Source organism: Lissotriton vulgaris, chromosome 12 (assembly GCF_964263255.1).
Source record: "Lissotriton vulgaris chromosome 12, aLisVul1.2, whole genome shotgun sequence".
Lineage (NCBI taxonomy): Eukaryota > Metazoa > Chordata > Amphibia > Caudata > Salamandridae > Lissotriton > Lissotriton vulgaris.
The window spans coordinates 155,077,635-155,104,248 of NC_141700.1; the positions used below are offsets into that span (position 1 = coordinate 155,077,635).

General features: G+C 40.6%; 1 protein-coding gene across 1 annotated transcript in view; it reads right to left on the reverse strand.

Annotated features, from left to right (window-relative positions):
* Window positions 1–8,205: 8,205 nt before the first annotated feature.
* The window catches only part of MEX3A (mex-3 RNA binding family member A), an 86,600-nt gene continuing 68,191 nt past the window's right edge, over window positions 8,206–26,614 (reverse strand). Inside the window, exon 2 of the mRNA XM_086947654.1 lies at window positions 8,206–10,435. Within this exon, the coding sequence (XP_086803780.1) occupies window positions 9,345–10,435 (1,091 nt within the window). The 3' untranslated portion in view covers window positions 8,206–9,344. The remainder of the gene's footprint in view (window positions 10,436–26,614) is intronic.

Sequence of the window (26,614 nt, forward strand, 5' to 3'; positions counted from 1 at the left end):
TTATTTGTCCTCACTGTTGAAACAAAAGAGGAAGCCAAATCTGGAGTGCAGAGGTTTGGCTCTTTCAACCATCAAGTTTTACGGATCTAAATTTAAGATCGGTAGATACACCACCCTCCCCTTATTAGGTGCCATGGTAGCCAAATCTTTGGTTTATAATTGCTGACTCAAGGGGGACGAGATGTAGATATACGAAACCGGACAATCAGTTGTGAAACACTGAGAGTTATTGGGCCTCACAGGAAAGGGCACAAAAATTCAAAACTGTCCAGAACACAGTTTATCTCACCAGGTCTGGTGAATTTGTTCCCCAGCATGATCAGGGAACAAAGCATATATTTTGATCTTGGTACATTATTTCTGATATGAACTGGATATGAACTCTATTTACAACAATGCCTATGGCACACCCACCCATAGAAGCTTCCTAGTCCATCCCACATCTCTCCCATGATAAATAAGGTTAAAGGTCACTGACCAAATAGAAGGAACATATGTCATAGAGGCCCTGGCTTTGGTACCAAACTTTGCTTCCATTTCTATCCTATAGTTCATTAAAAATACAGACCTAGCTATTCACTATATGTACATTGTAACATTCGCCTCTAGCCTGCTGCAGTAACTTGACATTGTGGTGGGCAACATATTAAAAAAAAACACACAAATATAAAAACAATGGTCATATCAGCCTAGCAGTCTCTATAACTAAGTGGCCTTCTAGCGAAAGCCAGCTTTTCTAAGGATACTTTTTACCACCACTGAGCAATTGGATTCTTGGATTTCAAATTAACACCCCCCATGCCCTGACTCCACTGGTAAAATATCAGTCAGTATCAGGATTTGGTTGTATGAGTACTTCACGCTGTACAAAGACTATTCTAATTTTACTGGAAAAAATAATAAAAAAATACATAAGGTAAACACCTTTTTCTTCTATAAAAATAAGGAAGGAATTTGATCGATAAAGGTGCTGATTTATTGGTCTTTTTTGTTCTTTATATTCCAAAAAATAGTACCGGTTTAGTCCAGGTGGACAGATGTTTGAGGCCCTAGATTCTAGTAGCAGGGGTGACAGACCAAAACGGACACTTTCTTCCTAAGGAAAAAAAAAACATATCGGCTGTATTGTAAATTCTTGGAAGTTTCTATTACTAAACGTGAATTACATGGCATTTAATATGGATAAATAAAAAATACCTGCAACTCATTCTTTCAGTTGAAATGAATGGTTGCTTACTACTTTGACACTGAAATTAAACCTGGTGTGGAATTGTCTGGGCTGTTTACTTATCACACGGTGTGGTTGACATATGGCTAGTTGTTGTCTTGTTTACTATTTACATTTTGTTTTTTCAACAATGCTTTGCTTTGGCAGACTAGAGTCTCTGAACATTATTCCAACACAAGCATTATTTTACAATATTTTTTCCTATTTTAATACACTTTAATAAAAAAAATACATATTAAAAAAAATGCTCCAGAGTAGCCGCTTTGTGATTTTTCCTCCCTTTTTAAAAAAAAAATCTGCATTCTATAACAATTCAGTCCAGACAATCAATTGTATGAAAAGCAGACTGAGCAAATAAAGCCAACCACATTAAAAATACAAATTCAAGAGTAAATGATTGACCTTTCATTGCATAAGTCTAAATAAAAAAGAAGTTATGTGGATGCAATGCTGCAGTACCTTCTTTCAGGCATTCAATAATGTAGTATGACAATAGCAAACATGGTTTACAGTGATTGTTTTTGAAGATGACTCAATAGTAGCTCACATCACGCCTCAACTACTAGCAGAAACAGTGGCATTCTAACTCATTCACGAGGCTCATTCATAGAATTTTGTCACATGGAGGACTTTACTGCAACCATCGCTGACAAAAATGAGTCTCCATTTCTTACATCCTTCATTTTTAAATTAATTTTCTTTTAGTTTTTCAAAGCTTTGCTTGAATTTAAGAGTAATAACGTGGTACTTTGTTTAGAAATGCTCATTTCCTGTTATAGGCTGCAAAGATCATTACATTTTACAATAATATTCATGATGCTAGCATGGGCTTTCCAGTTAAGTCCTTCTAAGGGAGAGAGGTGGACTGGATGAAATCTGAGATAACTTTCCTAACCATTAGTTTTTGTGCTACCACTCTTCACCCCTTCCATTCTGCCAACTTATTAAATAAGTGGCTTGTGCAAGGATTTGGTCCGTCCCAAACTTTGTTGCAAATAGTTTTCTTCTTGCTTCAACCACTACTCTGGAGTAACATCTAATAAATTTAATCTGCCTGATTCCCGGGATTCATGAGGGCGTCTACGACCTTCAAAAATTCACAGCAAACACTGCTGATGCCAAATTCTCATTTTGTCTACCTTTGTCACTTTTTAGTGATCACTTGAGTTCCATCTTTAAATAATATTTTTGGACTTTGGCATACGTGAGGACACAATCTAGGTCTACCAAGGTCACAATGGACAATAACATACTAGTATGTTCATTCTAAATGTTTGATCCTGGAGCAGACCATTATTCACCTAACTCATTACAGTTTGCTCATCCACTGTATGTGGAGGCTTTTGAGGCCAGATTTATGCAGCACCAGCAAATAAGGGGCTGTAAGCCTTCTGAAAGGTCTCCTTAAACTCCAGGGACCAGTATAACTAATTCAGCATTAGCAGCACTAACGGTTTATTTTCATTTCAAAACCAAAATGCAGTGGATTTTTAAGTCTGAGAGCAGGTCATCCCATAGCGAGCCACTTCTAAAAAACAAAAGTTGACATTCTAATATCCACACAGTTAACAGCACTACACCAAAGTAGAACCTGTGACTCACAGCTGACGACCTAAAGTTTTCATAAGATACTTCATAAATCCATTTTAAAACTGATCTGTACTGTAACAATTGTGATGAGGGGAAACATATGTAAGGAAAGAGGCAATCAAAATGTATGAAACATGTTGAAAAAAAAAAATAAGTATTACTATAAAATATGACGTTGAACAACCCACAGACCTTCTTATGGCTAAATTGGCAGAGCACAAAACCTTCTGTATAAATATACAAAAGTAACAGAACACAAATCTTGACTGTCTTTAAAATGTTTTGAGCAAAAGTATTTTTTTGTGTGCTTTTCTTAAAAAAAGGAGCAACATCTGGTTAAAAAAAATAATATTTTCAGGCAAATTGTCACTGTCCACAAACTTTCGAAATGTGTGCTAAAATATAATGTTTGGCCACAAGAGAAGGTACTAGGATAACTGACAGGATGTTTATTTTTATTTTTAGCACAATAAGAGAATATTGAACTTTAAGAAAGCTAGTTTTTTTTTTGGGGGGGGGGGGGGCGCCCTCGAACATATATTTGTCAAACTTTATTCTTTGGAAGGCACTGCCCTATACGGAGACTTCGAACTGGTTCACCTGTTAATCAATTAGGTTTCATATTTTTGATTCAAGGAGTACACATCCATCTTCTTATAATATTGTTGGCGGTTAGGAATCTGTACATGCCCCACTAAGTTTCATCATGACAAACCACGAGATGAACCATGGATTTCATAGAGCAACACAATGAAATTACTTCTATTGTATGACACAAGTCCCAGGGAATCGCACTGAGCTGTGGTCATATTAAAAGTAAGAACAATCCCACTTCAAAGGAACTGAAATTGCAAATGGGTGTGCTCATTATTACAAACTTTAAGAAATCTGTTTTATATTTTTAGGGTTACACATTAATTGATCCCAACATGATCAGAATTTAAATTGCATACCTCCCCTAATTAGTATTTTCTAAACTAATAAAAAGTGGTAAGCATGACACTTTTGGATGAGACTATCATGCTCTACCAGTAGGACTATAATTATATGAGAATCAAGATCACTCACATTCCAAGATGCCACGACTTCTGCATGCACTAAGGCAGTGAGATGATTCATGGATCAAGCATTGCCTTGCTGCATCAAGAAACTCAGCGGCGCCTGGCAAAGTTGCACACTGTATATTTTAGGACTAGATGTGAGGTGGCACAGTGGGTTATCAAATACTACTTCCTTCAAAAATATAAGTCATAACAATTTTTAAGTGCCCTTCATTGGGAGAACCAAGCTTTTCGCTTAAAACACATAAACACTAATTTTCAGATACTAACACAGCAACTTTGAAACGATGTACTGCAGACAGAGCTATCCTGGGCGGCACCAATTTCAAGGAGCAAGAATTGATTGAACTACTAACTTTCACTTACACTATGGAAACATATATTAAACACTTTTTAAGCATTAACTCTGGATACAAAGATACATTCTGCCTCTACATATACTCTACCATCTACAGTTTAAGGATCACTTTATCATAAAATAAAATATCCTTTCTCTTAATAAATTACCTAATAAAAAGTATCTTATTAGCCCAACTGCTGCTACATTTACATGTAATAAATGCATTTGTTAAAATATATAATTAAATTATAAAGAGATGCTTTCTTTTTGCATGTTTTTTCTCATTTTCAACATTTGTAAACACAAAACAAGTGGACTTCCGAGTAGGATTTTCTTAACAGTCTCTGCCTGCGTGTCTTCTTTTGTACAAATACTACGATAAACAAAATGCACCCTCCAAGCTAAAAAATACTTTGTTCTGGGACAAAGGAAGGTATTGTTAGTGTTTTGAGTAAAATATAAATCAAATTTGGTTTTAATGCATTATAATACATACTATAGTCTATAAGGATATCACAGTATTATTTCTTCAGATTCATTTTGTTCCACATCAAGAGATCAACACCCTTCTTGCACTACTCACAAAATTCCTTGCCCCTCATTCACCCCATGGAACCAGAGTGGCCATTAACTTTCCTCCATTATAAATAGTTATAGAAATCTGGATATATGATAAGAAAAATTGGGAGATACTTATCTATACCCTCTGTCACATTGAAAACCAATCTGCAGAGGAGCTATTTTCACCATTCGTTTTATAAAATTATAAACCTTCAATAGCCACTCAACCACTTCCTCCAAAACCAGACACATATTTGGTCTGGTGAGGACATGCACTGTAAATCTATCCAAAAGAGGACTTGGACAGATAATTCCCATTGAAATACAGACCACTTCCAAAATGCTTGCATTCCATCTTATCAATCTAAAAAAGCTATGGAACAGTGTGGGTGAAAAAGTATACAATCTCTGCAAGTTCCTTAATGCAAGTATAAATGAGAAACATAAGAAAAAGGACAGGCATGCATCGTACGGAAACCTGTCAATTTTGCTAAACAGTAGTGTAAGACTTCTAGTACAAGCAGATGCTCTACTTTGACTCTGTAATTAGACCTCCAACTGGTTTGTTTTAGTCTGTATCCAATGAGCTGAGGAAGTAAACTCAGGCTTTGGAGATGTACAAAAAGCCTTCGGGCAGGTCAAACTTTATCGAAGATAAATTTGTATCTGTTATGGCACCCAATCAAACAGGCCCTGCACTGGTTTCAGACCTAACAGGGTCAAGTGGATTTGGGTAGACATAAGACTTTGCCTTACATTAAAATGCAAAGGACTATTTTGCCAGCAGACAGTTCTTGAACTATCCCTAGTTGATGGAATACACTCAATTCACATTTTGATAGTACAATTAGAATATATAATACAATCAGAGCATTTCCACAACATTTAGGACTGTCTAAAGTATGTTGAAACTTGCCGTAAGCTAGAGATTCTATTTCCAGTTTCCATAGACAAAAAGAAGTAAAAGTTTCAGGAAAGTTGAAAAAGTGGAAAGATTTTTTTCTAGTTATTTTTTATTACTAGTCAGAATTTACACCTGCTATGACCCAAACGACAGTTGACAAGTGGTGCTAAAGTTTGAATTCTTATTCATTACCTGGCAGCAGGGGACGGAGATCACATCAGAGAGAATAGTAGGAAGAGGGGCAAGAAAAGTCATGTTGACACATGACATGGGGAGAAAACTGGAGAGGATTGAAAATAAACCTCCACAGCTGAAGTTAAGAAAGCTTGTACCAAGCTACGTAATGGGTTTTTGGACATGTTTATCTATGTCAAAGATTTCTCCTGATCATATGCAAAGAGCCCATCTTTAAAAGAAAAAACACACCATGCATACTGAAGGTCCCCTACAATGGCAAAAAGGCAGAAGAGAAAAATAAAGTTAATATATTGAAAAATACAAAAATTGAAATCTTTCTAAATATAGATTGTTTGACTCTCACCATTTCATTTTTGTGAATTTTTCACATGCCCCGCCAACAGAATCATCTTTATGACCCACAAACCAACAATTCTGCTTTCAATTCTTCATGCTAAAGGTATGCAGGCCACTAGCTGGATAAATACATTTGAAGAGGGAGCAAAGTTCAACGAGGTTTTGAAGACCAGGAGTCTGAAAAACTAGAAGAGTCCCCACCTCGCTCCCACAATTTTACCTCGGAGTGGTCTAAACTCAAAGAAGATGACTAGTAGGTTCTGGAGTCTAACAGTTTAGTTGAACAAGTTAGTACAAGACAACCTTTATCTTTCTCTCCCATTTTGTCTCCGGTGAAGAGATGCAGTCCAGATTCTGAACACAGATGCACCTGTGTGTTACCAAGTTCCACCACATATTTACAAGAGTAAGAGTTAATCGGTGGTGGGACAAGAGTTGGCAGCAGGTGTGGGTGCCCATTATTTCACATTTTGCTTGCATGATGTTGCACGAGCGACAGCACCATTGATTTAAGAATGTTTTTTGAGGTGGATGGTGTTGGTCTAGCGATCGATACTTTGTTACCCAGAGATACACCAAAACACGGCAATGTAAAATACATGATCCCAGAGATATGCAACCCTTTGCCAGTGCCTTGTTATATGTGTAAAAAGAAAAGGGGGTCAATGTATCACTTTAAAGTGACCCACAGGACAGATTGCAATTGCCATTCAGTCTCGGTCCTCCCAATTTGTACAAAAATGCTACATTGCAATTAGGAAAAAAATGAACAAAATACTGCTAAATCTCATAAGCTAGAACTGCTACATCAGCATTTTTAAAAGAAAAAAATATCAGAGAACAAACAACTGAATATCAGTTTGGAGACCAGGTCTACAAAAAGACTGAAAGTGTTCAAGAATTTGTTTCTTGGAGTTTGGGTGGTTAGGAGATAACAATGGCTATAAAAGAAAGTAGGGTTTGAATGAGATGTTTGAAATGAGTACGAAGAATCATGGATGTGTCCAAGCACCAGTGCACTTCCCATCACTATTAAATATAACCAATGCATGTACGAAGGGAAATATATCAACACCTGCTAAAATTATACCCACGAAATGTTAGATTTTTATGATATACCCTGAATGAATTTAGGGCTGAATATTTGAACCTTCTCTGTTACTTCAAATACCATGTTGGAATGTAATTATTAAGCATCTCTTCTTAATTATCTAGATGTTAACACACCTGCATCTCCTCCCTGTGACATACCCTTCCCCCAAAGAAAATCTGAATTCAAATAGGCTTAATTGAGTATTTTGATGCCTACTGGCTGTGGAAAACCTATTCTGCATAGATTTTTAACAGTTTGGAACTATGCGAAAGAAGGTTTAAAAATTAAAAACAGAAAATGGCATCTGTACTTTGAAATGTAATAATGTTAAGAAATGACATCACAACAAGAAAGTCCCGCCTCGCACCAACAGTGTGTGGCTGGAAGCACTGCAACAAAAGAAGGATTTTTCCACTACGCCCGTTCTTGAACCCACCACACCAACCAGGCAAGAGGCAAACCTTTCAACCGGCAAAGAACATTTCTTAACAAAACAATTAATAATATTGGCCTATTCTTGTTATTTGGCGTTCAAAATCTGCTGCTCTTTGCGGGGAGGCGAGTGTCACTCCATTTCATTCTTCAAAGCTCCCACTTCACCCGCCCTATTTGGCATTAGTTAATGGGACACCACTGAATTAAATGGTGAATTGTATTTCAGGAGTGTTGCATTTTCTCCCCCCACCTCCAAAACCATCAATGAAAATCATCATTCGTTTTTAACTTTAAAAGATACAAAACGTCGTTTTACAAGATAATGAGACCAAAGCCTGGGAATGTGAACTACTCAATGACGTAGGTTTTTGGCCCATTTGATTCATTTCGTTTTAAGCACAAGAAGATTTGGTCCAGTTAAGAAAGAAAAATAGGTTTACAATATGATATTTTGTGAATTGTTTGGGACCATAGGCGGCCACAGCACACACACAATTTTTTATTTAAAAAACACTTTGAGAGATATCTTTTGTGAGATTCCAGTGTTTGAGTGAGGGTAGTCAGAGTGGAAGTGAAAGTTACCCAAATTTGATTTGTGCTGTAACCGCCATTAACCACTGAAGGAAAACAAATACAGTCCAATTTCGCTAATGATATTCAAAGCTGCTGACAAGACCCCTTCGACAGAAGAAAAAGTGGCCTTGAATCCCTGCTGTTTCTGTAGAGGTGTAGTAAACAGAAGAACACACAATTCCTACTGGTTGCTTGGAAGCACAGTTCCCACCTTGCATGGTCTTCCTTTTTAAGTAATACAAATGCAATGTTATTTAGCTGCTGCTGTTGTGTTGTTGTTTTTGTTGCTGAGGTAATAGTTGTGTCCTCCTGCTGCAGGTATCCCAGAGGTCGATTACTGAACTGCATTTATTATTACTATCACTGTTCAATTTATTTTGTTTGTCCAGTTTAAGTCAAAGGCTGCATCTGTCAGCTGAAAGTGGAATTAAAGAGATAGCTGCCCCCACCCATCCAGCGCCTGAGCCTGGGGCGGGCTAGTTACCCGATGCATGGGGGTGGCAGGATCCTGGTGTTTAAAGCTACAACAAAATATATTGACCCGCTTCCAGGAGAAGCGCACACTATAAGGCAGGTGGGGGAATTCCAGTGGTCTATTGGTCAATACAGGCTATTTTGTAAATCAAAAAAAAAAAAAAAACTCGCACCCACTGGCTACCAATGACATCAGTTTATTTTGCCACAATCCAATGGTCTTGGGTAAGGGAGAGTCTGAAAGCGGTCCTAAAATGTACTCGCACTTCAGAATGGATGCAGGTGAAGTGGGCTTCCAAAAATGTCTCTCGCCCCCAACATTGTAACCCCCCACCCCTCATTTGCCTCCGCCTCTGACAGAGGATGCTTTGCATTTTTCTCTGATTCCTAGGAGACCATGGGTCTAGGACAGCACAGGGCCAAACAAGTCTTTAACAAATGAAATTGCTTTTAAAATATGTGTTTTTCCATCTTTTGTGTCTCTTAAGACTTTGATTTAAAAAAAAGTTCTGAAGCGTATAAGGTCACCTTCTGGTACAGTCCTCAATCTCTTAGGAAAATATTCGGATGGCCTGGGTTGCTGAGGCATGGCACACAGGGCACTCTGGCTCATTGCGTTCACAGATTCGGACAGCGCACTCCATGCAGAACAGATTGTGGCCGCATGGCACCAAGGCAGCAGTGACTTCGCTTTCAAAGCACACCATGCACTCGCGGTTGTCGGACACAGAGGTGCGAGTAGCAGTGAGCTTGGCAAAGCCAGCTAAAGTCTCTGGCTGGGCTCTCCGTTGCACAGCAGGGATGTTTGACTCATTGATGGAGAGGGTTCTAAGAGAGTTAGTGTGGACGGCCCCCGTGCTGCCCGACCGTTGCTGCTTGGAGAATGGAACAGAGATGGGGTTGGTGTTCTCCTGTCCTCCCCACAACGGTGTCCCAGATTCTGAAACACTATAGTACACATCCTGTTTGTTGGAGCTATAGTTAGGGAAGAGGTATCCATAATTGAATTCATTCTGGTCATTCAGCCTTGGAGTCTCATACACAGGATCTACAGTGCAGTCTCCGATGCAGCCCAGGCTGTTCTGCCGGAATGTCGAAAGTGGTTTGCAGCCAGAAGCTGGAGTGTGCACCCGCCATGACTCTGGGTACCGGTTCTCCATGCCAGAGTCCGGGCTGCTGGAGAGAAAGTCATTCTCGTTATTGTACTCCAGGATTTTGCCTGTGCGGACAGCAATGTGCGTCTCAATCTCCTCGCGTGCTCGTTCGACATTCCCTGGAGCACCTGTGATCTCAAAGACTGGATCCCGATCTCTGCTGGGGGTGATGATGTATGTATTGGTCTGCTGCTGGATTCTCTTGATTGTTGCCCCCTTGGGGCCTACAACCAGCCCGACCACTCTATAGGGGACGCGGACACGGATCGTGACTTGACCTGGTAAGGTGGGAGCACTTCCAAAGGTTGTGCCTGCTTTGTTCCGGGAGGCACGGATCATGGAGAAATGCTCAGCCGCAGATATGATTTCCCTTCTTGCCATCGCAACATCTTCTCGCCGACCCGTGACCATGAACACTGGCTCTTCACCCCTCACCGGCGTCTTGATGTATGTATTGGTCTTTGCCCTTAGAGCCTTGATTTTGCAGCCTGAAGAATAAAAGAAAATAAATTAGCTTTAACGCCAGTGATCATATTGAATTTACAGATTAAAGATTCATGGCACAAGACACTATATACAATCACTTAAGTTCTTACATAAAATAGCAAGCTATGGAAATCAGTGGGGAATTAACGTATTCTTGCTTACGTGACCAAAACATGTCAGTTTTTTCAATTTGTTCTTCACTTCACCCCACTCCCCCTGATCATTGCCACACCTCATTCTGAAACGCAAAGGCTTCTGGAAATTTTGCTTTCACAATTTCTTTTTATTTCAAAGTGTTTTATTCAATTTTTATATAATACAAAAACACATTAGCTGCACGAACAATTTTCATTTACACCCTCAACTAGCCACAGAAGAAAGCACTATTAGGTTTTGACAAAACCAAACTCTATTTAACAATAAGTGAACCTTTTTGAGTGCCTTTTTATGTCCGATCATCGCCTAAAAAAAGAGGTATCAATCTGGTATAAAGTTTTGCTCGAAGCTGATGACAAAGATATTCCATCTCAGGCCTCGGTGTGGAGACAATCGCCTTTTGAACCAGTAATTGAGGAGTTATTAGAGCCTTCACTAAATCTCCTATTTAAATACACCAAATCAGCTAGTTTAAAGAAAAACCACTTTTTTGTAGCAAACCGCATCTACTACACCCCAGCAAAAATTGCAAAATTTGCATCAACCCCTGAACCGAAATGCCATAGGTGGTGGACCCCTAGGGCAAATGACATCCACGTCTTTTTTGAATGTGCAAAGTTGGCAGCATTTTGGGAAGGGGTTGGTGGCTATCTGCGCAGGATTTTTGCAACTAACATCGCAGTTAATGAGACCTTTGTTTTCTTTGCCGATGACCGAAAAACAACAACGGCTTTAGCAGCAAATGACCCAGGACTACTACTGTGCTTGATTCTATTAGCGCACAGGGAAATCTGCTTGAAATGGAAAGACCAAGATCCCCCAAGGTTGGAAGATTGGCTAAATTCTGCCTTTGCGATGGCTCGCCTTGATACGGCTAATGCCGATAAGGTTCAAAACAGTATATGGCAACCACTCCTCATAATAGGTAGAGATCTGAGACGGTATAGACACTGAAAATCTTACGGCCATCAGTCCTATGATTACACCTTAAAGACTCTAATACGAAAGAGTTGGTCAGGGGACCAAAGCATCAGCAACTGGCCGGAGGGAGCTCAGGTCCAGAATTACAGCCATAACGTTTTGCACAATGCTTGAAGGTGAGAGGAGGACAAAAAAAAAAAAAAAAAAAAAAAAGTGAATCGAAAAAAGCTATGTTGCACTGAGCCGCCTTTTTTGCAATTTCTTGTGAATAAACTGCACCACCATTACCAAATTCAATGGTACTCATTTTACAGACTTCAGCAGGATGGAAGCCAGACATGGCCTTCCTAGGATTTCAAACTGTTACTGTGGGCCTAAAGACATAAGCAGTGAGTCTTCAACTCACATTTATGGTGTAGTGGAATTATGAGACTCTGAAGTCGTGTTTTCCAGAAAATTATGAATTTGTTGCATTTGCTACATAATCCAATATCTGCTGCATAATCTGCAGATTCTAACAAAAAAAGCTCCAACTTAAAACAGATAAAAAGTTACTAAAAACCCAGGGACATATTTTGCTGCACAGTGGAAGGCTATTCGGAAAGCTTGATTGGTCGCCTTTTATTTGCTTGTACCTTTTTTTGGGTGTTAAACTAAGATTAATGCAATAAAACATTTGCCCATAGTGTTAACGTGTAAAAACAACAACATTTTACAGTAATTCTATCACAATATGTGCAGCATTACGCTGCATAATTTGCCTTTTCTGGGTGCCTAACTTATTCAACTCTAGTGCATAATTTTGACCTGCTCTGCTGCATACTGTCATTGGGTACTTCAAATAATAATTTACCAAGATCAGGTTGAGAAATAAGCTTAACACCAAGGAACCCCAAGACACTCCATGGCAGGTGGCCACACGATAGTCTAGCTAAGCATAAGTACACTGAGATATGAAGGGGTACACCATTTTAAGTTGTTTTGCATAGCAAAAATTAAAAAAAAAGACTGGACCCAGTGCATCCTGGGATAAATCTTGAAATTCTGCCTTTGTCCATATGCAACGCCTATTGAGACAGGGCTTGGTTCAACTGCACCCAACAGATGATCTGTTTGAAGACTAGGACTGGGTCCTCTGGTGTGGAAAAAACACAGAAGACGCGTCTTATACATGCCTCCCCAATGTGCTCTCTGTTCGAAGCGTTAAAGTGGTGTGATCAGTGAAGGTTTAGCACAATAGAGCATTAAAAGAAAAGATCGCCTTTCTTATTAAAGGACTTCCCAATATTAAAACACAATTGCCAACTCACTATCTATATAAAACATGCATCTGCAATGCAATAGATCTCCCATTTACGCAAGTTTGAGCTATTGGCATTGTAAATGACAATGCCTTTTATTTAGGTTTTGGTTTTTAAAACATAAATTAAAGGCATTGTCATTTACAATGCCAATGGCTTAAACTCTTGCAAATGCGAGACCTATTGCATTCCAAATCCTTGACCCTCCTGCAGTAACAATCTCATTAAAGAAAATAGTGCTTACAGACTAAAGAAGACCGTGTGTAACAACCGAAGTAAAAGGGGCAGTCCTCATGGGAGGTTACAAATGAAGACAAGGCAGTACCTAAGGAGGGACTTACAAACCTAATAATGAATCAGAAGCCAGCATTTACGAAGGATAATGGCACAAGCCAATGACAAAACATGGGCGGAGAGTAGGCGGAGCTTCAAGTACATACTTCAATAAAGCATGGCTCGCAGAACAGCACATGCGCTGCCCAGGCTCGACCTAAAAAGTATTTTATGGTGGCTGATGCTTTGAACCCAAGTAATATTTTGTTTAAGACCTTTGTTACAAGTGTCCCATTTTTTGGCTCCCTGAACAAATACCTACTTGGCTAGGGATTGCAACTACAAGTGTTCAGAATTTATGGCAAACAAGTACTAAATGCACTAAGTTCTATAGCTCTGTAATAATTACTGAATGGCAAACCTGCCAAAAAACGACAGTAGGGGTAATAGGCCTGGTAAATGCATGGACATGTGGATTCTTAGTGCTTACGTCCTAAGAAATCCATCCGTTATTCCAGATTTGACAAGGAAACTTATATCTGGAGATAGTCATCACACATATGGCAAATTTTAAACCCTGTTGTATCGCATTTTATTATGTGGGATATTTGTTGGGTATGGCCAGACTTGCTCATGTTGCCACTGGATTCAAGCTAGCCTGGCTGATGGGGGGTGTGATTCCAAAACCGGTCCCAGGATGTGCGTTTCCGGTCGAGGGATGACCTAGCTTGGCAGTTCGGGCTGGACTGTTCCCATGAGGAGCAGGGTCAAGACTGATTTGCATATGGCTGGGGTGGCGAAGTAAGCTAAAGAACGATGATGGATTCAACCCAGATCTGTGACTGGGGGTGAGTGTGAGTGTCTGAAAAGTTTCAGCGCTCCGTCCATCATCTCCTTGTGTACAATTCTAACCGTAGCCTAAATATTCTGATCCTAAACTAATGACTTAAATCGTATTGGACAGTTCAGTGAATTTTTATTATTATCTATTGTATCTGATTTGCAACATGCCTTTACGTTGGCCTCAAAATCCTTCACCATGCTCTGTAAATATAAACAAATGAATTTGGTTCATGGAGAAAAATAATCAAATTGCTTGCTTATGACTGAAATAAGAAATTGGGGATAGAACCTTAAAACACATTTAAACAATTTTTTTAGGTTGTACATTCTAGGTAAGCTTGATAAAATTATTTTCTTAATCAGGAGAACGCTTCAAAACCCATAGTGGAAAAGAGAATTTGAAGATTGCAGTGATGCTTTGTGGTCCCATGGTGGACATGATTGAGCCATACTAAAGTCCATATGGTAGATGTGGAATAATGTGCATGTAAACACAGAAAAAAAAATTACGTTGCAAAACTATTGTTACTGGTGAATTACTTTTTCCTTAAGCAGCAATGAACAGTACTTTGTTAAACCATTTAAATAAACGCAATTACATTTTTCTTTAATGAAGCGCGGTGAGGCCAATGACTCCCATTAAATTGAATAGAATTTTAAATAGAACTTTCAGCTTTGAATCCTTAGAAGTCATTTTAACTTGTTGACTTCCAGTTTTTTTCTTTGACATCTGAGTCTGTCCACCTTCCTATCTGCTTATGGGACTCCTAATTCAACTAGCAATGCTGCCATCTGACTTGCTATAAGATTTTAAGAAGCATTTGCAATGCAATAGGTCTTGCAATTGCGAGACTTTGAGCTATTGGCATTGTAAATGCCAATGCCTTTTATTTAGGTGTTTAAAAAACCTGCAATAATAAAAAGGTATTGTCATTTACAATACCAGTAGGTAAAAGTTTCTAAAATGCGAGACCTTTTGCATTGCAAAGGTTTGTTGTTCACTAGCGCCCCATGCTGCTCTTTCACATTAATAGAGGCCAAGCCCCTTTCTTTAGATGAGCCGTGTCTAAAGAAAGGTCAGCGGCTGCTATTATAGGGATAGTGTGGTACATGGGGCTTTTATGTAAAAGTGCTCCATGAAAGCATGCATGGAGCGCTGAATGTTGCAGGAAAGCAAGTAGTGCCTGCATGACCTAAAAACTGGAGGCATCAAGATTTCAAAAGACTTCCACTAACTGTCATAGAACCATTTAATGTCCAAAACATTGTGCATAGAGGCATTTAATTACACAAATAAAACCTAAAGCCATTTTATAATTTTCTCTCCTAAAAGAAGAGAACAAAAGAGAAGGCAGTGATACATATATACATATATACATATATACATATATATATATATATATATATATATATATATATATATATATATATATATATATATATATATATATATATATATATATATATATATATATATATATATATATATATATATATATATATACACACACACACATATACACGCACATATATTTTTTTTAAGGCCAGAAGTTTCCCAAAGGGTAATGATCCCAAATTGGAAGGCTATTTAAAATCGACATATTCAGACATCGACAAATAAATGCGGAAAAACTATTTAACATGAAAAGAAAAAGGAAATTCTTTCTATTGGCTGAAAATGAACACTGGGAATAGACAGGTATGCAAGATTGCTGGGGGAAGAGTTCAAGATATGCAAAGAAACAGATAATAGACAACGCTTCAACAATATGTTTGACATAAAACATCTAAAAGCTGTCAGAAGGTGGGGCCAAAAATTCTGACTGGCTGCACTTCTTACAAGTGGCATGGGATACCTTGACAGCCATATTTAATCTGGTGCTCTCACACCTACTCGGCTCACAAGGCCCTTTCACATGTCCACTTATTTTACATACATTTTTATATTTTTATATTCTTACATTTTTATATTCTTAGTTGTTCAATAAGCAAAATCATTCTAGTGTTGCTCTTGTGCATTGTGACTAATAATGAATTATAAGTCAGCTCTAAAAAAAAATCAGCTACAGTCACCTCCAGAGTACCCGCTAGTGGTACTTGCATCATGAATGGAGATTAAGAACCCTTATGAGATATACCTCTGCCACCACCCAGCCGCAGCCCGTGCAGGTCAAAACGGTGGGCGGGAATTTCGAGAGACGGCCATGATAGAAAATTATTTAATTTATTTATCCCTTGTGGTCGTCTCTCAAAATCCCCCCCACCTGGCCCCAACGCTCTTACCTGCACGGGCCGTGTCTGCCACCACCAAAGGCAAAGGGGGAGTTTGCTCACAAGCACCATGGAAAACAATGCATTTGTACACTTGCACTTCTGATGTGGTTTGCTTTTTAGGTCTCGGTTAGCGTAGGCTGCGCACATGCCTAGTCTCGCTGGCAAGATTTTATGTTTCTTAGTAGCGAGGGAATCCCTGCCCCTCTTCTTCATTGGCTGGCTTCCTAAACGGCGGCCAGCCGTTGGAGAAGAGGTTTTAGTTTCCATCTAAGCCCTGTCTTTTTCGGATTGAGGGGCATGTTTTTTCGTTTCTTTCTCATTCTTCTCCATTGGCTGAAATTAAGAACAGTAAAAAATACGCCCGTTGTTTACTTTCCAGCCAATGGAGAAGAGGGGAGAAAGAAAAACAGGCCCCCCCCCCTCCCCCAGTCTGCAAAGGACGGGGCTTAGTGAGAAATAGCAAACGCGTTGAGCGGTTGTTTTTTTTTTGTCCTCATGAAAATACGCACAAGTGAGTGTGGCTTCAGCCTTATCAGCCAATTTAGTGTAATAACATCATCCAGCGATAGTGATGAACCAGTGCACAGAAACCATTCTTCGATACTCTGCAGCAGGTTAAAACCCATAATCGTGCAGCAGAAATATTCCTGTTAGCACCAGAATTTTTGCCAATGCACGCAGTAACACCACACCCATCAGCACTGAAAGATCTCTTTAAATTACAGGTTTCAATCGTATTGAAATCACACCGGCACCTCCCAGAGCGAGGCTTCCCCACTCTGTGCCGGCATTCCGCCCAAGCAACCAGCGAGGAAACCTAATGTTCCGACTGCTGTGCACACAGTGCAGAGAAGCAGCTGTAAGTCCCGCCGCCCTCCGTCTCTTCCACTCGACCGACAATGCAGCGTCGCCCGGAGTCCCTAACTCACCATGGCTGACCGCGAGAAACTAGACAACCAGCGCCTAAAGAATTTCAAGAACAAAAGGCCGCGATTTGGAGGTACGCAGCCGTAGTCATATTGTGCGGGAGGCAGTCGATCTCTCTGGCCCAGCGCCCCGTTCCGGCCTTTCTTCCCTTGTTCTGGGACTTAAGGGAGTGGTGTGTGACCCGGAAGAGGCCTAGATAGGCCATCCGGCCTATTGGCGGGGGAATGCTACTGGTGTTAGAAGCAGTAATGGAGAGGTGGTTCTGTCTGGATAGTGGGGAGTTCTAGAGCAACGCCAGCGGAACAATATATTTGAATTCTCCCACCCTCTGTTGGTTGTCGTTGCTGACTATGGTGGGCCCGCGTCCCCTTTCTTTGTTTTACCAAGTGCCTGAGCTTGATTAGTCCCTCCGTTTGCAGCTCAGGCTCGTGAGTCCGGCTTTGTCAAGTCACGTGACTTTGCCGGCAGATCTTGGTTCAAAGCCAAACTTCACCACCATCGCTTTTTAACCAGGTCTGGCGGGAGCTGGGGGTATATGGGTATATTATATATATATATATATATATATATATATTTTTTTTTTTTTGTTATTAAGTAAACGAGAAAATAACAAATAACTATGGGATAGGCGGCATGGTTGTGGAGGTCATTATTTTGCTGCAGATCTTATTTGGCAATGCAGACTTAATAGTCCTACACTCTTATCTAATAACGTTCCATTGAAGTTCTGTTGGCGGATAATTGACCACCCGCTGACTTGCCACATACTGACGTGATGAATACAATGGCCCAAATGTGAGATTAATGGACGGCAGCGCACCGGCTGACCTGGACTGAGGGAAGCAACGGGTGAGCTCTGGGAGTTGGTGGGGGCCTCGATTGACCCATTTGTAAATAAGGAGAGTCCCGGGGGTGAGGGGGTGTGTGTGTCGCTTACTAAATGGTCTGAACCACTTTAAACTCTGAATGGAAAGGACCTGCCCAGCTAGTGTGGGACTGGCAAAACCTAGGCTCAGGCACTTGGCTGGCTGTGAGGGGTGCATTTCAAGTAGAAATTCACATAAAAGTTCAGTTAAGCAGTTGTGAAGCAGAAGGTATTCATCTGGCTTGCGGGGCACATTACAGTAACATGCCTTTTTAAACCACAGCCTCATCTCTCCTAAAAACATGAAGCCAAGTGAAACTACCAATGCAGAACTGGCCAGTGTGACTGACACAGCTGTAGAAAAATGTGTTTTGGCAGAAACAATGTTATTGAACTGGATTTCAATGTATTCTTTGGGATAAAGAGTTCTGAGAAATAAAAGTGCAATATATTTTTCCTGTCAGAAAATAAAATGTGTGTAATTAAACTACTAGAGGTCGATGGTAAGGCTATGCTTATGCAAACCTGCTGTCATGAGGGAAAGGTGAGCCTGCCAGCAGCTTTAGTGCAAAGGATTGGATGCATAAAATGTAGAAAGGGCTGGGATGGATGAGTTAGTACGGGTCTGTTCCTTCTGGATGGATAGTTCATGGTCGATGGTAAAGGGCCTAAGTGAGATAGAAGGCCACGAAGGCTCTTGACTGCAGAGACTTACAGGAGAAGGCACATTTTATGTTGTAGCGTATCTGAAATGCCTTTTTTTGGTTTGGAGTTAAACTTTAATATTAAATAAAAATAGATGAAAAGTAAAGAAGTATTTGCATCTGATACCTTTTGCCATATGCATTTTCACCTCACAGTCTAGGATTTGGATGCAAGGAATATACATTAAATGGGACTTTGCTTACATCATTATTTTTGCAACTGCTTCTTCCGCATAATGATTTTGATGAACTTGCCACATAATATATCATCTTCTGCATAATTTACAGGCTTTAACCAATTTTTTTTTTCTAGCTCAAATGGATCAAAAGCTACAACATGTGTTGCTGGGCAGTGGCATTCTTGTTGTCGAGCAGGCAGACAAACTTTCAGCTGATGTACTTAAGTTTTAAATCAATAGGTTTTCAAACTGAGGGTGAAGCCCCCCCCCACCCCCCCCTGTAAGGCAGGGGGCGTGACCTCGGCTGTAGGGTGACGCGCTTCCATATCAAATGCAATTGAATAAGAACTCTTTTACCAAAACTAGCATGGGCCAGAAAACAAGCACAACTTCCTGTAGAAAATAGCCTACAACAAGATTTACCCACACAATGTTGGTAGGTGTATTTGGGTCATTGTCAAAAGAAGTCTTAAACCGCACTAACAAATACAGACATTGGTGGTTGCAGTGGGGAAAACATCTATAGCAAGAGCTGAGCAGTGTTCCGACGCAATGGAGCATTGCTGGTGCTACGGGACGAAGATAAAGGAGAAGAAAGGACAAAAAAAGGGAAAGCTGCAGAAGCCTTAAGGGATGGTGCACTTCAGGAGACTTAAGGAGCAGGGTCTTTGCAGTAGTAAGTGTAGATGGGGTGATAAACTCTGGAGGAGGAGTGCATGGAAGGGTTGAGAGGAAAATCAGTCAGGAGAAAGAGAGAGTTCCTACATTTTTTCATGGAGAGAGTTCTAAAGGATCATAAACAGAGGAAGCACTAGGGGAACGTGGGACAAAGAAAGACGCAGAAGACCAGAGGCAGTAAGTGCTGTAGGATCCTCAATCTTGAGTCTCAGCGTCTGGCAAGATGGAGAAGTTTTGAAGGGTGATCCCATTTAAACAAATGGTGAGAAAAAATGTTTTCCAGTTGAAGGTTTTCAGAGCAGGTGATCCCATTCAGGTAAATAGGAGAAATGTTGCGCGTCTGAAGAGAGAAAATGAGCACCCTTGCAGGGTGGCACTCTCAAGACGAGGGTGAGTTGAGTGGTATGCCAGGGAGAGTGTGCTGCAAGAGATTGGAAGGTTAGCATAGTGGCAATGAGGATGGGAGGAAAGCTTCCCGAGTCAGTGGGTGATGGGGGAGGAGGGGCAGTAGGCAGGAGACTTTGCGGGCTTGGCAGAAAAAATGCAGAAGTCAGCAGTGAGAAAGAGCTGCTGGAACCTGGAGTGAGCCCACTCCTTTACTCCTTATGCCCCAGAACAATCCCCACTGTGCAGTTGAATAAGCCCCCCTCCCGTTTGTAGGCCACCTTTGCTTTGAAAAAATACAATCACTTCATGGACACCAACTTGTGCATGTGTGGGCTGGGGTGGGAGGGATGATGTGAAAACAGTTTCTTCATCGGTACTAGGTATGAATTATAAAGTTTGAAGAACACTATATTTAACTGACATCAATCAGGAGAAACTGCCCCCCCCCCATCTAGTGTTAAAATGTGCATTGAATGCAAAACAGTGAATACTGCTTCAAAATGTGCTGCATTAGCCCTTATAATTTGGCTTTTCTTGATGCACAATTTAGTTAACCATGAAACATAATGTGGCCCTCTTAGCTACATAATTAAAGCAGCCCTCATCAAAACTTGGAAATGGAAACCATCTTCTACACGCGTGGAGGAAAAATGCATGGAGCTGCCCCCTATCATTCAACTGATTCCGTTTTGGGGAACATCATCAACTGGCCAACCCCAGCCCCCAACCCCCCTGGAAGGTTAAGAGGCTGGCCATCAGCAAGCCCCTTTCTGCCAACCCCACGGCACATGACCGAAGGCCATGCTCAGTGGCGGGTTGGAAATTAACTGCTTTATAAAAATTATATTAACCGGAAAACAGTTTAAAAAACTGAATTATTATCCTAGCTGAACTCGGATATGCCAAAAAAAACATGCCGTTCATGTTCTGCTGTTGCCTATAGCTTTACTAGCCAGTTGCATCCCAATCGTTCTACGTGTAATGAGTCGTAAATTGAAATTGGCTACATTTGTCCAAGTGCATCACGATTTGTGAACACAGATATGCTTGTGTGGCTTTTTTGCACACAGGTCGAATGTTTGGTTTAGAAGGGCGGGCATGGGTCTCTAGCCCAGCCAGTGACTATGGGCTACAGATTAGCAGAGCAGTGGGTTAGAATATCTTTAAAACTCTTCAGCACGTGGAGATCGGAAATGGGATTAGTACAGAACACCGCCAGATTAAATACAAATAAATTAGGCAAGGGAGCAGATAGCATTAAAATGGTCATATCAGCAGCGAGCATACCAACAAGAACTGGGCCTTCTAAATGCACGATCAGTACTGATTGGAAGCAGTCGGCATATTTCAGACATTGGACTTGTGCAAGTTTGCACCAATGCGGCTCACCCAGGCTGCAGTGGTGCAGGTGTGATTTTGCAAGGACTTGCAGCTACTGGCCAGAGCAAAATAATATGCTGGTCTCTGGGAGATTGCATAATTTTTTCACACTGGCCAGACTGTGCAAACGTCCGTGCAAAATTAACCAGCACCTGCGCCGCACACGCATTCGTGATAGGTTTGTGCAAAGAGGCGTGAAATCCCGGAAGCTCCGTCACGCCTCCTGATGGGCCTAGCAAAGAGGCAGTTGGCGGCAGGGACTTGCCAACGCTCTGGCTCTATGGAGCCTCCAGGGACGGTGGGCAGAGCATCCTTACTTCCGGTTTCAGTCGATGACTCAGACCTGCGAGTCCGAGAAAACCCAGCACTCGTCAAATCAATTATGGCATTTATGCCACTCGCAGTTCGTTTATTCAGAAAATATGGCAATTAAATTAAAATCAAACCAGTAAGCAGGCAGCAGCAATAGGAACAGTCCAGGCTGGGAGGTGGCTTTTGAAACCATGCCCCATGAGCCCTAGAAAAGAGGCAACAGATGACAGGCGCTGCATGGGTTGAAGAAACGAGTCTTATTCACACTGAACGGCACAGAGGAATACGGTTCTGAAGAGTGTCTCTATTAAACATTTTATTAAAAGGGCCTCTATTCTACAAAACGTAAGGGAATTCCTAAGATTCCTGCACATGGCTAAAGGGCACAGTCAATCAAATACAGAAAAAATACTAACACGTCTTCACCCAACTCACAAATAAAGGGAAATAAGATCTCAAACAAGTTGGGAAGTAAAAAAAATTATAATGAAAAAAAACGAATATGATCGAGTAATCTTTTTAATCTCTAATTTGACAAGTCAGTACAAGATGTGACAAGGGAGGAGAAAGCAAGACAAAAGAGAGGCGCAATGGGCTAATAAAGGATTCAGTGCTGCTTGTAAGGGGCAAGGCAGGTGAGACTAGGAAAAAGAAGCACACATTTATATAAAAAAAGAAGAAAAAAAATGAAGAAAATATCCAAAATCACATTGTGCTGCACAGCGAAAGCATATAGGGCCTAAAGGTTTATTTAGAAGACGTCAGGGTGGTCTCAATAGAGTAAACAGACAAAAATCCGACCCCCCCCAATGAATAATCTACAAGCGTTTTCCTGAGAAAATAGTATCGCAGAAGTGTTCATTCTTAATCTTTCCTCGACACGCTGCATACCTACACGTTTGTTTTCGTATTTTAAGTAAGGCATATTCAAAGGAAGAGCAATGGATTTTTCTTCTCCTTGTTTTCATGTGAGGATTGCTCACATCCGACAGATTGCCCGCTTGCAGCGTGAGGTCATAGTCTATTATTGCTTGTGAGCAACGGATTTGAAAAAACAAAAAAATAAAAATAAATGAAGGCATCAGCAGAAAGAAGAGACGTTCTATTCCTACACGGAAAGCCCCTTTTTCATATCCAGCTACTCGAGTGTCGGCTCCTTCGGGAGATACTAGATGGACATCTCAGAGAAAAAAAAAACCCTCTCACCAAGTTCTGAAACTGGGAAGGCTACATTTCACAGAACCGGAAGGGGGGGTTTGGGTCAGCCCTCTGCATCCATTGGTCTGTTCACCTGTCCCGTTCACAATTTGCTTTTACCAACCACAGCAAAAAAGAGACCATGATCAGCCACTACAGCCATTGGTTCGCTTTAACTTATTACATTGTGTGTATCCACCACCTTATTACATTGTGTGTATCCACCTAAAAAGAAGTGCACGTCATTGCCAGGGCGAGTGAACCAGTACTTCACTTTGCCGATTCTTTTTTCTTCACATTTTGCTTGCTTTTTTATTTCCTGGTCACCCTTGGGTGCTTTAACTACCATTTCAGATTACAGTATTTCAAAGCCAACAAAATATTTACTTTATGGCAGTAAAGATCCTATTATTCCATGATGTTGTTCACAAATAAAAGGGGTTCTATACTTGTTCGAAGATTACCCACATTCTGGTAACCACCCACACCATTCTACTGAATGTGCCATTTTTTTGGGGGCTCCAACATTTTTACTACAAGCATATGGCTACCATGTTTAGTCTATTCTTTTGTTTTTTTCCCCCATTTTATTTCTGGGCATAGATATGCAATAAAAAAAATATATAGCAATCCCACTAGTTCGCCAGGGCCAGACCTATTGGCTCCACTAAATGCCAGTTTTATTTTTTATGGGGCACGGCAGATATAAAGTTCCACTTAATTGATTTACAGTTAAGAATCACATACACCTTTTGACAAAAAGGCATGCTTATTTTAGGTCTCATTCTATCATCTATCTGTGCAACTTTTCTGCAACTTACAAGAGGAAGAAAATATTCCTGCTCGCCCCACAACTGTATGCTGTTATGTAAAGGTCACTGACTTAGATCCAGGGACAGCAAACACACCCACTTTGCTTATTCACATTTGGAAATAATCATGGACGCCCAATTACTTTCTTGCACTAAGTTGGTTCTTACCTGTAAATGTAACACTAAAAACAAGCATTGGCAAAGCCAAGAGATCTGCATGCCTTTCCAGTTATAAGCCAAAGCTTCCGGGTATGCTGAATTAGTTCTTAATTTTATACACATCCTAGTCCTCACACTGACACTAGGTCCTTGTACCGTAGGCTCCACCAACCTCACTCAGAGGTCCCCCTGTTCCCCTGTCTCCAAAGGCATGCAGGCAAAGATTCGAGCAACTGAGCTAGGAAAGATGCTACCGGCAGCCACATCTTCAGGCCCCACAATGCTGATTTAGCGCCTGGTTGTTCTACACACCCATGTTAACAGAGAAAAAACGGTTTTGTGCCCTGTGTAAAACTTCCCAACAAAGCAAGCTTTGTCAACCATGACCTAGGCTCCGGCAACCTTTCACTGACCAGTTGGACCATCATTTTTGGAACTCACACTGGAGATACATTTTATTATCCATAAGAACTATGGTGACCTCTTTATATATATAGTCAGAGAAAATAGTGGGCTAACAATTCGAGTCCTTGATAATGTCCTGTTGAGGTCTTCTGAATCAGCTGTGGGCCAAAACGTGGTAACAGCTTTTGGAAGCTTTCTTACCACTTAATTACAAACTCTGGACTTCTACTGTGCTTAACTCAATTTGGGATAAATTACTCCTTCCCTGTAAATAATTTGGCTACTCCATCCTTATTTAGATATAATTGTGTGTGGACTCCTTTACGATACAAGATCTAAAGGTCGAAGTCAAACAACCTAATTAATGTTTATTTTTTGATTCTTTAATGAATTTACTAACCTTTGTTTATGATAGAGGTCTTGCATTAATAAAATGAATAATTTTGGGTCCCAGAATTGGTATTACTACTAATGAATTAATTTTCCTCCCAATTAACTTATTGGTGAACTGTTAACATATCTACAATTCACTCAAAAAAATTTAAAATTTTCCCATCGAGAAAATGACCCTGAGCAGATGTATTTATTTATAAAGATTACTCTCAAACGCTCGTGGATCACAATGAACACCTCCCACCACCGTTTTTTTAATAAAATTGCTAGTTATGACTATATATATATATATACACACACACACACATATATATATATATATACACACACACACAATATATATATATATATATATATATATATATATATATATATATATATATATATATATATACACACACATACATACATACATACACATATACACACACACACACCAGGAACCTCCAGGCACCTCAGGTTACATCCACCTCAAGTGGGCTAGTGCAAGGAACACGTGCCAGGGCCGGTTAGAAAATATGTATCACAGAGATGTTGGTGTTGAGGGGAGTCCCCAGGGCGTAGCTCCCTTTCTTTAGGGCATTCAGCTCCAGGGGTCAGGCACCCCTTTCCCTATATTTAAGTAATGGCCCAAGGGGTGGGGTCCAACGGGGCCACTATTGGCTTGAGGGGGGGGTGGGGGTGGGGGAAGACGTCTGCTCCTACACTTAGAAGCCCCCAGCAGTCGAAGCCCCAATTGGCCCCCTGTGGCTCGAGGAGGGGAGGCATGCAGCACCTTTCACTTTACAAATCTTTTGGCCCGAGAGATGGGCACCACGGGCCAGAAGTGGTTGAGGATAGGTGTCCATGAGACACCTCCCTTTAAAAAAAATAAAAAAATAAAAAGCTTCGGGTGAACGTGTGCCCAGAGCCCAAAGGGACTTGAGAGGGGTCTACACTAACGGATTAGATGCAACCCCACAGCATGGTCGGCTGAAGGCTGTGCAAAGCCTGGGGTGGGCGCAGGACCTGGTTGCTGGCCTTGCCCTGTGGTCAGCCCCTCACCGCGCATTGGGAAAATGTTACTTTATGTTTATGGGGAAAAAAAAAGCACTAGAAATTCACTGGAAAGAAAAAAAAAAAAAAAAAAAGGATTAAAGTAATGTTATAATTAGGTGACAATTTCAGTGACAACGTACCCTTTGAAATGTATAAAACTACTGAAATTGACCAGTTATGGTCCCCTTTGGTAATTATAACTCGCGCCCTCGCCATGCACTTCTAGTGACCCCACATATTACATTCCTCATGACATCTTCTTTGACATCATTGTTAATATCACTGCGACATTTACAATGAAATTACAGAAAAGAAAACTGTGCATGGTGGGGGCGCGAGTGATAGTTACCAGATAATTAGAACTGGTGAGTTTCAGTGGTTTTGTAAGTTGAAAATGTTATTGTTCTCACTGAAATAGTCATCCTACTAGAAAGTTACTTTAGCCTTGGTTTTTTAAAGTGAATATATACTTGTGAACGACATGCAGGTAGAACGTACTGTGGATTTTTAGGACTCTCCATAACGTAAGACGAAACAGTTCTTGAATGCATCTCTCCTATGTGCTTTGTTCTCCTACACAAGCGGATCAATAGTGCAGAAATACTGTCTATCAGACGTTTTATCTTAGCATTCTGCATGCGATGAGAACAGCACAAACAGAGCTGTTTTCACAGTGTAAGTGTGTGCGTGCGTGCCTGGCTGCGGAAAGCACCAAAACCATTTGTACTTTATAGATTTTAAAAAAAAATGCTTCGACCACAAATATTACTGATCCAAGCGCTTGGATTGTGCAATAAACACCCCTTGGACACGCGACTTGCAACATTCCTTCTAGAATTCAGAAAGTAGCTGAAGACATAATTTCAAGAAGCTTTAGAAAATCCCCAGAGCCAACAAGTCCTGCCCTTTCTTGTGAGCACCAACAACTACTACTCTCCACGATGCGGTCTGGAACACTGTTCTTCAGTCAGATCCAC